Raw genomic sequence first — 12,878 nt, 5'->3', positions numbered from 1 at the left:
TCTGCTTAGCGGTTTTATTTTAGCAACTATGCAAACATCTAAAATGCCTTTTGAAAGAAAATATTTCAATAAATAAAGTATTATTATTGATATTAAGAGTTATTATTATATCTGAAAACACTGAAATAAAAACTAAAAATCTGAATTGTTGATCAAAACACTTTTATTTACTTTTATTAACACATTTAATTACCAATTATTATTATGAGCTGTTGAATAATTATTTATATATGCAAAAAGTGTACATACAAACATTATTATTTTAAATAGATACACTGCCTAAAAATCTAAAAATGCCATTTGAAAGAAAATATTTCAATAAATAAGGTATTATTATTGGTATGTAGTGTTAATATTATAACTGTAAATATTCAAATAAAATAATTAAAATCTGAATTGTTGAACAAAAGCTTTCATTCAGTTAACAATTATAAAAATGAATAATTAGACTTTTGATAAGTGATATTTTAATAAACTTTGTACTATTATTGTATTACAAATATCATTATTTAAAAATGTACAAACAAATATTATTATTTTAAATAAACATAATGCTTAAAAATCTAAAAATGCCCTTTGAAAGAATATATTTCAATAAATAAAGTATTATTATTGCTATTTAGTGTTAATATTATAACTAAAAACATTGAAATAAAATAAACACAATTGTTGATCAAAACCTTATATTAAATTAACAATTATAAAATGCATCCTTGAATAATCAGGTAGACATTTTGCTAAGTGATATTATAATAGAATTAGTATTATTATTGCATTAACAATATCACCAAATAAACTTATGCATACAAATATTATTATTTTAAATAAGCACACTGCCTAAAAATCCAACAATGCATTTTGAAAGAAAATACTTCAATAAATAAAGTATTATTATTGATATTTAGTGTTTATATTAGATCTGAAAATGTTGAAATAAAATATAAAACACAATTGTTGATCAAAACCTTACATTCAATTAATAATTATACAAATGCATAATTGAATAACTGGATATACTTTTTTCTGAGTGATAATTAAATGAAATGTGTTATTATCGCATTAAAAATATCACTAAATAAAAGTATACATCCAAATATAATTATTTTAAATAAATACACTGCCTAAAAATCCAAAAATGCCTTTTGAAAGAAAATAATTCAATAAATAAAAAATTATTATTTATATTAAGTGTTAATATTATAACCAAAAATGTTGAAATAAAATTTAAAAAACGAAATTGTTGATCAAAACCTTATATTAAATTAACAATAATAAAAATGCACCCTTGAATAACTGGATAAGCCTTTTTGATAGTGATAATTAAATGAAATTAGTGCTATTATTGCATTAAAAATATCCCTAAATGAAAGTATCCATATAAATATTCTTATTTTAAATAAATACACTCCCTAAAAATCCAAAAATGTCCTTTAAAAGAAAACATTTTAATAAATAAGTATTATTATTGATATTTAGTGTTAATATTAGAACATAATTGTTGATCAAAACCATAAATTAATTTACAATTATAAAAATACACGGCTGAATAATTAGATAGACTTTTTAATAAGTGAATTTTAACTGAAATTACTATTATTATTGCATTAAAAATATTACAATTTAAACCAAAAATGATTACTTTAGAAACTGATTAATAAACTCAGATATTGACATGCATTCAAATACATTTTTACAGTCTGTATTAGCAATTTAACTGCTGGCTCAGCAAGTGTGAAGCTGTTTACAGTGCGTTTGCCATGACGGCTCCAGCCCTGCTCTTCTAGAAATGCTTCAGTCCATATAGGGCCAGAACTGAGCTGCTGTACAGTACATGCAGCCGTTGACAGATTGAAGACAGGTGCAGCTCATGGGTTTGACCAGCTAATAAAACACTAATGAACATTTGAATGCTGTGTTGGGTTTCATTTAAAGGGCGCCTATTAGGCAAATATCACTTATAACACAGCTGTATCTTTGAATATAACCAGCTTCTAATGGTATTATTAATATGTTTACAGTTACATTTGATAAAAGTCTGCAGAAACACTTTGATTGACATTCTTACATTGTACAGTATGTGTCATCAGAGGGGGAAAGCCCCGCGCATTAGTGATGATCTCTCCCTCATTAGAATAGGATGTTAGTCTTGTTTTTGAATCTGCCACTATGCTGACACACAGGTATTTTAGCACAGGTATTTTAGCAAATGAGCACAATCTCATTTGAATTTAAAGCGACAGTCACCAAAAGAGCCCAACTAGGTTTAAAGCCTAAAGGGGCAGTTTCAAAGAGTTATAAAACATTATTTGTGTGATATTTTGAGATGAAACTTCACATTTCCCACACTCAAAAGACATCAGAGATTTAAAGAAACAAATGAACACAAATACTTGGCAGTACTTATATTGGACGTGTCTGAAATCGACTTGTTATCTAGTCAGTCGGTGCATAAAAATAAATTTATGAAGGTACAACAGTGTCATCACATCAATAAATCTAAAACTAGTAAAGACATGTTTTAGTGAGCAGAGTGTTATATAACATTTGGACTCGTCTTGTTGACTTAGTATCTCTGTATATAATGCTGTCAACAATAATCTTCATTTTAATTTGAACTGTTACTGTTAAAGTGTATCGTTGCTTAACATTTAGTTTTCTGTACTGTATATGGCAAAACTGTAATAAAAATAAGAGGATATTTCTGACAATATTTATTGCAATATCAATTATTGGAACTTTGGATGAAAGTTGAAAGTATACTATCATAAAATAAAAATGCACAACAGTATAATAGTAATAATAAAAGTAATAAAAATTTGTGTTTACATAATATTTGTGCATTTACTAATATATATATTTATATACCATTTTAAGGACAAAATTATTAGCCCCTTTAAGCTAATTTGTTTATCGATAGTCTACAGAACAAATCATCATTGTTCAATAACTTTTTAATTACCCTAACCTGCCTAGTTAACCTAATTAACCTAGTTTAGCCTTTAAATGTCACTTTAAGCTGTATAGAAGTGTCTTGAAAAATATCTAGTTAAATATTATTTACTGTAATCATGGCAAAGATAAAATAAATCAGTTATTAGAGATGAGTTATTAAAACTATTCTGTTTAGAAATGTGTTGAAAAAAATCTTCTCTCCGTTAAACAGAGATTGGGGGAAAAAATAAACAGGGAGGCTAATAATTCAGGGGGGCTAATAATTCTGACTTCAACTGTATATATATATATATATATATATATATATATATATATATATATATATATATATATATATATATATATATATATATATATATATATATATATATATATGTACAGTCCGACTGTACAGTGTGTTTTCTTTTTCTTACAATGCACAGAGTTTTGAGGTAAGGGACGTTTTCATTTGCATTCACTGACAGTCGGACAGGCTCATGCAGCTCATCAAACTCCTTTTGAAAACTAAATGAAAAGCGGAATAAAACAGTCTCCTCATAAAAGCCGGCGTATCAGCACGCCGCAACATTGAAAACATATGATTCGATTCGCGCCTTCTGATAGGTTCTTGGAATATAGCGGCTTTTGCTGTCAAAGGCAAGTGGTGTTCAACGGCTTTTGCCAACAAACTGTTATTTCTGAATGCGGAGGCGCTGCGATTTAGATGATTTGAAGCAAAACTATTTGTTGAACATGGATTACGTGCCTAAAGCATTCACTCAGTGTCATTAGCTCATTTTTGGCGGAAATGGCGTTTAGCGACTTTGAATCTGAACTCTTCATATATATTAAGGATATGACGAGATATCGAGCTACGAGATCTCGCGAGACGAAATCGCAATGAGATTTCTCAAGGTGTAAAGTTGTCTCATGAGCTGTGATCTGGTTTTATGATGGAGCGTGAGGGTGAATTTAGCACTGAAGATTGGAGGCAGGATTGGATTTAAACTGCACATCCAGTGCTTTGCACACACAAGTCAACCAGGGCTTCCTCGGTGTTGCGCATCACTCGTTTGCTTGGGCGGGTGTGACGCAACCACTTTTTTCACTGGCGTTCAAAGTTTGCCGGCTTGCCGCATCCAAAAGCAGAGGCTGCTGCAACTGCTGCTACACAAATTAGCCACAACTCGTAACCATGCGATGGAATAGCTCTTTAGATGTGCTGAAAGTCATAATCGTTGTAAAAAAGAATGGAATCAAGACATGTGGAGTATTCCTATTTTACTCGAATTATCGAAGTCAAGTGCAGTAAAAACATGTAAACGCCGTAACCAAACTATTACCGTCGTGTAGGACTTTTAGCCGCATTTCGCAATAGGAAAAGCCACACACACAGCTATTTGACACTATTGTCTGCACAATAGTCAGTAAAGGACCACGGACACACACATCTCCGAGTGCGCACATACACGGTGAACTCATGGAGACACACACACACCCGTCGTTATCATCATCACCGAACACACGTTAAAAAGCGTTCAACTTGTGGAAAGGAGTTCGATATCTCATGTGAAATTGTACAGGGGAGAAGCCAGTGAGTAGAGGTTAGAGCTAAATATTTAGCAGTGTTTGCATGTCCTTTATGGCATAGAAGTCATTTAAATAGAAATAAAATACCATTCATTACAAGTTCATTAAAAAAGCATCTAAGTCTCGTGTCTCGTCGCACCCCTAATATATATATATATATATATATATATATATATATATATATATATATATAGATAACAAATATACACATTAAACTACATTTATTACGTAAATACAAACTTTCATTTTGCATGCGATTAATAAAAGCTTTCATTTGAACCTGACTCTTTAAATAAATAAAAAAATTAATTAATTAAACTAAACCTGTCTTGATTTATACCTTATATTGTTATATTATTGCATTATTTGTGCCAAGTTTGTAATATAGTTTGTATTTTAGTTTGTATAGTTTGTATTTTATGAAGTTTATAATGTAGATGTTGCTTTGTATTTTATTTACAAGCACTTACTTCCTTCCTTGCAGATTTCCACAACGTAGCCATCCAGGCCTGAGTTGCCGATGGTGGCTGGAGGTCTCCATGAGATGGTGACAGAGGTGTCATTGACGTCCTCCACGCCGAGCTCCAGGGGCTCACTGGTGGGCTCTGCAGGAGAAAAACACTTTTAATACTTCAAACTATGATCAGGCACTCCATCTGATGCTTCAGTTGGAAAAAACACACACACTATTAGAGTAAAACTGTTGATCTGAAGCGCTTTCTGTTTGTGTGTGATTACCTGGAGGTGGTGGAGGTGTTGGAGCTTTGATTTCCTCGGCTGGTGGAGCTTCAGCATCAGCTGGTGTTAAATAAGCAGGGCACATTAATAAAAGCAGCATATAATAGCGCTTCAAGCATTGCTTTAGTTCAATATTTTGACATCAGAGCTTGGGGGAACTTTTGGCATAATACCCTCCCAAAAAGTAGCTTTAAAAATATATGCATTTATGATGCTCTTTATTAGAAAAATGAATTTAAAGTCATCATGAAATCTTCCTTAATTGTTTCATCATTGCTTTTTATTCCACAAAACCAGTATTAAATTGCACGGGTGTATTTTTGCTAATATCCAAAAATGCATTGTATGGGTCTTAAATCAATTTAAATGCCTGAAATATATTGTAAAGGTCAAAATAATTGATTTTAAATCAATTTAAATGCCTGAAATATATTGTAAAGGTCAAAATGATTGATTTTAAATCAATTTAAATGCCTGAAATATATTGTAAAGGTCAAAATGTTTGATTTTAAATCAATTTAAATGCCTGAAATATATTGTAAAGGTCAAAATGATTGATTTTAAATCAATTTAAATGCCTGAAATATATTGTAAAGGTCAAAATGATTGATTTTAAATCAATTTAAATGCCTGAAATATATTGTAAAGGTCAAAATGATTGATTTTAAATCAATTTAAATGCCTGAAATATATTGTAAAGGTCAAAATGATTGATTTTAAATCGTACTGTTAAAATGTACTGTAAATGTCAAAATAAACTTGTAAAAATAAATTTTTAATGATTTTTAATCAATTTAAAAGTTGTTCTGTATTATGTTGATATGTCTGCATTTTTAAGAGACTATTTTAAATTTGTTTTACTTATTTGAATAGTACATGTGCCTTGTGACATGAAAACCTGGCGGAAAAAAGCCATAAATAATTAGACTTTTACACCGTACATTTACACCATACTTACTGACAGCAATTTACAGTAAAGCAAACGTACACAAAAAATACCGTAATCATATTTACAGTACCATTTATATTGCTGTGCATGTATTTACAGTTTTGTATACATTTACTGTAAAATATACAGTATTTTTAGTGCTCTCACCAGTAATATATTTTTATATAATAATAAAATTCACTTGTAATTAATTGATCATTTGTTGATTTACTGTAATACAGTCCAAATAGTAAATTACTGTATTTTCTATGACTGATCAGGTTTCACGCTCATTTATTTTTACAGTATTTTAATTCACAGCAGACTTGAACTATTAATGTTTAAATACTATACCTTATTGCACCAAGAGGATATTTCCTAAAATGCAACTTTAAAATATAGTAACATACTGCATAACTGTCATACAATAAAATACAAATCCTATTACAGTTAAATACTGCATGATTTACAAAATCATTAAGAGTGATTGTATTTACAGTATTGTTTATATTTGTTTAATATATATTGTAAAATAAATATTTTTTCCCACTAGTAATAAATTTTTCTATACATTTTTTTACTTCATTGTTTATTTATTGGTTTACTGTAAACCAGTCCAAATGGTAAATTACTGTATTTCCTAAGCATTTAAGAATACGGATTTAAAGGTAGCCAAGAGAATATTTCCAAAAATGCTACTTTAAAACACGGTAACATACTGCATAACTGTCATACAATAAAATACAATTCATATTACAGTTAAATACTGTATCATTTATAAAAGATGTTATCTGTATTAATGTGTTGTATTAAAAGTATTAAAATGTATTATGTATTAAAGATCCTGTTTCATAAAGATATTTTGTGAAGTGCATTACAAAGCACTTCATCTGGGCAATTTTAAAGGTGACTTTTTACAGGATTTTGATATCTTTGAGGTCTCAGATTTTAGATTTTCTAATATTTAAATCAAATGTACACTTATGACTGGTGTTGTGGTATTAGGAGTTACAAACATTTCCTCTTTCATGTTGACTTTGAGCATGCTTTAGACAGCAAACGCATGCTTATCATCCCTGATATTATTATCAGCGGGGCCTCAGCAGTGTGTGCAGCGGCTCCTGCAGCAAAAGCACTTTTAAATGTTAGTAAAATGTGAGAATGGACGAAACATTTGAGCTTCTGCATGCATACGATATAACTCAAAATAACAAACCGGAATCACATTGTAAAAAAATGCAGGCTTCCACATAACTGACTTGTGTTGGGGCAACATGAAGGAATTAAGTTAATTTATTAGTTTTTACAAACTGAAGTGAATTGAACTTAATTAAGTTACCCCCCCACCCCCCAAAAAAGAAAAAAAAAACTCAAGAATTGTGTTATTTCAGCTCATTTTAAATAATATTTAAATAAAATTAAATTAAATTTAAATAAAATTTAAAACATAATAAGTTTGCAGCAAACATGTTTTTTAGTGCATGTAGTCATTAAGCGAAGACATCATATTTGGTCATATTGAGATCATTGACATCCACAAATATTTATCTGTTTTCAAATATATTTCAGTACATTTAATCTTGAGTGAACAATAATGTCAACTAATGATAGCAAAGACTAAAAAACGTATTTGGCTACTTTTTAAAACTACTTAAAATGAGTTGAAGCAACACAATTCTCAAGCTTTTTTGGGGGGACAACTTAATTATTTTAAGTTCAATCCACTTACAGTAAATAGTTAGCATAATTTGTGTTAAGACAACATGAAGGAATTGTGTGGATCCAGCATGTTTTAATAGTGAATGCAGTAAGCACATCACACAAAAGAGTTGAATATACATAAATCCAGTTTTGTTTGTTGATGTTTTAAGCTATCATTATTAAATCTTCTATGATTTTGTCTTTTCTAAAAGCAAAAATCTGTGAATAATTGACAATAAACCTACCTTCTTACTCAAAAACATTGGTCTTGCTAATTAAAACATCATTGTTAAATATTTATTGTTCTTCAAGCATTGTGCTAAAACTGTAAATAGGGACGCTGGCATTCAACACGAGCTCTAAATATCTCTGCCTCAGTGGACATAGCTGGTGCTAAAATAATAATTGCACAGGTGGTGAAAAGCACGCTCTGCTTTTGTTAGAGAGTAAAGTACACAGATTATCACATGAATGACCGCAGATTATACTGAAGGATTGAATTTAAGCACAAAGCAACTGGGCTTCTGAGGAAGCTCACGAGAAGGCCTGTGCTTGAGTTTCGCAAACACCAAAATTAGACAAAATATTGTGAGCTTTACATTGGAGGATTTGCATTTTCCTCCCATATTAGGGAAGTCAATGGTTACCCGTTTCTAACATTCTTCTTAATATCATCTTTTGTGTTGTTCAGCAAAAAAAGAAACTTAAAAAGGCTTGAAACCACTTGAGAGTGAGTAAATATGGAGTACATTTACATTGTTGGGGTGAACTTTAAGAAATTAAAAAAAAAATATTGCTCTAAAAAAAAAAACCTCGGTGCTACCATAAATTATGTTAATAATAATAATAATAATAATAGCAATAAGGGAACTGTATCAAATTATTTTCAACAAGCTTTCTGCCATTCTACCATTATCTATAAGCTACCGTAATTTTATTTATTGAAAGCAAAAATAAAAAAATATTCACAATAATAATAAAAATAATACTAATATAGTAGTAACAATAGTAATAATAACTAATAGTAATAATAATACTAAAGGGTCAAACTGAACAGCTTTTTAACTAATAAAAATTATATTATTATTATTATTAACTTTATTTTAAGTGAAGTAAAGTATTTTTACCCAAAGTAGCAAATCGAATGTAATTATTTATTTATATGGACGAGTTATTTCTATTATTATTTCATTTATTTTTTTATTTATTTTTATTACTTCAAAGAGACCCAAAGTAGCAAAACAAGTGTAACTGATAAAAGATAGACAGATAAAAACTTTTTTATGATTATTATTATTATTATTATTATTATTATATCTTTGGATATCCAAGACCCCTAAAATAGCAGAGCATTTTTTTTTCTATTATAATTATTATTATAAAAAAATGTTTCAAAAACAAGTAGCGGCGCGGGTGTTGAGTTGGTCAAGTGAACAGCTTTTTAATCTAATAAAAGGTAGATTTTTAAAATAACTATTATTATTATTATTATTATTATTATTATTATTATTATTATTATTATTATTATTATTATTATTATAAATTTGGATATAAAAGAGGGGCTGCATGGTGGTGCAGTGGGTAGCACGTTTGCCTCACAGTAAGAAGGTTGCAGTTTCTGTGTGGAGTTTGCATGTTCTCTCCGTGTTCATGTGGGTTTCCTCCGGGCGCTCCGGTTCCCAAAAACATTCCAAAAACATGTTTTTCAAAAACATGTGGTACAGGTGAACTGGGTAGGCTAAAATTGTCCATAGTGTATGTGTGTGAATGAGTGTGGATGTTTGTCACCCCAGTGATGGGTTGCAGCTGGAAGGGCATCCACTGCGTAAAACATATGCTGGATAAGTTGGCGGTTCATTCCGCTGTGGTGACCCCAGATTAATAAAGGGACTAAGCCGTAAAGAAAATGAATGATTGATATAAAAGACTCCAAATGTAGCAGAGCAATTTCTATTATTATTTTATTTAATAATTGTTTTATTTCATTTTAAAGACAGCCAAAATAGCAGAACGGTGCCGAGTAGGTTTTTAATCTAATAAAAGGTAGATTTCTTTATTAACATGATTATTTTATTATATCAAAGTAGAGTAGCGGCGCGGGTGTTGAGTAGGTCGACTGAACAGCTTTTTAATCTAATAAAAGGTAGATTTCTATCATTATTTTATTTAATAATTTTTTATTTTATTTTGAAGACCCAAAATAGCAGAACAGGTGCTGAGTAGGTTGACTGAACAGCTTTTTAATCTAATAAAAGGTAGATTTCTTTCATTATTATTATTATTAATATTATTGCATTTTTTTTGGATATAAAAGACTCCTAAAGTAGCAGAGGAGATTAAAAAATATATATTATTTCTATTATTATTTTATTTATAAATTTTTTTTAAAATTTCGAAGACACCCAAAAGAACGGGTGCTGAGTAGGTCGACCGAACAGCTTTTTAATCTATTAAAAGGTAGATTTCTTTCATTATTATTATTATTATTATTAATATTATTATTATTGCATTTTTTTGGATATAAAAGACTCCAAAAGTAGCAGAGGAGATAAAAAAAATATATTATTTCTATTATTATTTTATTTATTAATTTTTTTTTCCGAAGACACCCAAAAGAACGGGTGCTGAGTAGGTCGACCGAACAGCTTTTTAATCTATTAAAAAATTTTAATCTAGTAAAAGATGAGAAAAAAATCTTATTTATTCTTAAAATTAAAAGATATTTTTTATGACTAATATTACATTTATTATTATATATTTTTGGATATCAAAGATCCCTAAAGTAGCAGAGCAGATCATTTTTATTTCTATTATTATTTCATTTATTAAATTATCAGCTTTATTTCAAAAGACACCCAAAGTAGCAGAACGTGTGTGAGTAGGTCAACTAAACAGCTTTTGAATGAATAAAACATAGATTTTTTTTATTACCATGATTATTTTATCCTATCAAAGACACCCAGAGTAGCGGCGTGGGTGTGAGTAGTTCAGCCTGAACAGCTGCTGTGATCAGTATGGTGTGGAAGTGAGGAGAGGTTAACAGGTGTAGACGCTCGCTGCTGTTTTTTTTAAACCATCAGCTGCACTCAGATATTTTCCAAGTAGCTACCAAGAGCTCTTGGCACCAGCAGTTATGTGCATTGAGTTCTCATGCATTAGGAGATAATTGTTATGACATGCATTTTGTTAATAGTGTCTGTTTGTTTGTTTGCATGTAATGATAGAATGACAGATCTCTCAAAAACAGTGTCGTATTTCACCAGAAATCATAAGATAATGATAAGAAGCTGAAATGCCCACACAGAAAAGATCTATTTTTAGAGCAAGCATGGTAAGATTTTTGTGACAGTTCTTACAATGTTGTAAAATACAGTAGTCAGCATATGAAGGATGTGATCCACTTCAAATGTTGACTATTTTATATATGTACTCACTTTGTACGGTTACACTTTTTCTTGCAATTCATTTAATAATATTAATTGATTAGATGTATACTTATGGATAGGGTTATGTTTATTTGCTTATAACTATTCATAATGTATTGAAATTAATAAAGTACATGAGTAATAACACTGAAGAAAAAAAAACAGATTCATTGGATTTATTAAGGTAGCTGGTTGGAAATAATTTACATGGGCTGAATTTAAACAAATTAAATTTTTATCTGTAAATTCAGGCCAATATATCGTTTTGCTACCAGTTATCTTAAAAATAGTAAATCTTTTGAGTATTTTTTTAGCGAAGGATCCCTTAAAATAAAGTGTCCCTTTCTAATTTTCTTCGTGCTATTTATCATTTATTTTTCCTTGTAATGTTGGACTGAAATATGACTGCATTCCTCTTGGGATAAGTAAAGCTATTGACAGCTCTGTTTTTGAGAGATTCATTCACCCAGTGTATCTTGACTTTCTCATTGATGCACGGTTGGGATCTCCGCGCGCGCTCAGTACCTGCAGGAGGAGCCGCGGGTTCGGCTGGTGGAGCTTCAGCTGGAGGGGCTTCGGCCGGTGCTGCTGCTTCAGCGGGCGCTCCTTCAGCCGGTGCCTCCGCCGGGGCTCCTTCAGCCGGGGCGGCTTCTGCTGGAGCGGCCTCGGCTGGTGCAGGCTCCGCGGGTGCTGGTTCGGCGGGAGCGGGCTCAGGAGCGGGTGTGGGCTCGGGCTCCGGTGCGGGTGCGGGTGCCGGTGCTGGCTCCTCCTTCTTCGCGGCCTTAGCCGACTTCTTTATCGGTGCAGGTTTTGCCGGCATGCTTGTCCGCTTCAGGGATCCCTCTGACCTAGTAAGTCCTTCGGCTCAGCCTGGAGAGGGTCACCCCGGATTTATAGGCTCAGGCACGGCCAACTCCTCCCCTAGGGAGAGTCTCAAGTGTCCGGAGCTCAGCATCATGGACACTTCAGCTGATGGTGATGAGAAGGGGGAAGGGGCGCCCTCAGAAGTACAGTATCTAGGCCTACACTCATTTAATTAGACAAATCACACAAGGAAAACTTAAAAACGTGTTTTAACAAAAACAAAAGGTAAAATAGGTTATGCTGCGTCCTAATTCGCCTATTCTAGTCTTAAAATTATGTTTTGTGAAGAATAAGTAGACCTATACTTTTGAGTGTGTAACGGAGAGAAAAGTAGGGGAAAGCCAATGAACAAAGTAACGGGGTTAAATAAACCATATATATATATATATATATATATATATATATATATATATATATATATATATATATATATATATATATATATATATATATATATATATATATATATATATATATATATATATATATATATATATATATATATACACACACACCAATAAATATATGGTGGTTTGGAAAAGTCAAGGTTTTAAAACTGCCAAAATTTTCTGTAATACCGTTCTTAAGGTATGTGTAAGGTTTTTTTATTTGCATTTTTTTAGGACAACAGAATCTCCACCAGGAAAAATATCCAAAGATGCCATTTTAAATTGTAAAGAAATCTGTGTTTTTGAAACTAA

The 12,878-nt window shown here is 30.9% G+C and overlaps 1 protein-coding gene across 2 annotated transcripts in view; it reads right to left on the bottom strand.

Moving 5' to 3' along the window:
• LOC130231160 (myosin-binding protein H-like) overlaps positions 1-12,194 on the bottom strand; it is a 61,102-nt gene extending 48,908 nt beyond the window's left edge. Inside the window, exons 1-3 of one of the 2 annotated variants that reach the window (XM_056460600.1) lie at positions 11,839-12,194; positions 5,260-5,319; positions 4,992-5,126 (exon numbers count right to left, since the gene is read on the bottom strand). In XM_056460600.1, the coding sequence (XP_056316575.1) occupies positions 4,992-5,126; positions 5,260-5,319; positions 11,839-12,133 (490 nt within the window). In that variant the 5' untranslated portion in view covers positions 12,134-12,194. The remainder of the gene's footprint in view (positions 1-4,991; positions 5,127-5,259; positions 5,320-11,838) is intronic. The other variant, XM_056460601.1, reaches the window with a different exon arrangement.
• Between the last annotated feature and the right edge of the window lie 684 nt (positions 12,195-12,878).

The sequence above is a fragment of the Danio aesculapii genome, chromosome 6 (assembly GCF_903798145.1).
Source record: "Danio aesculapii chromosome 6, fDanAes4.1, whole genome shotgun sequence".
In the NCBI taxonomy this organism is placed as follows: Eukaryota; Metazoa; Chordata; class Actinopteri; order Cypriniformes; family Danionidae; genus Danio; species Danio aesculapii.
The sequence above is the reverse complement of the archived record's forward strand: the minus strand, read 5'-3'. Positions and strand labels throughout refer to the sequence as shown.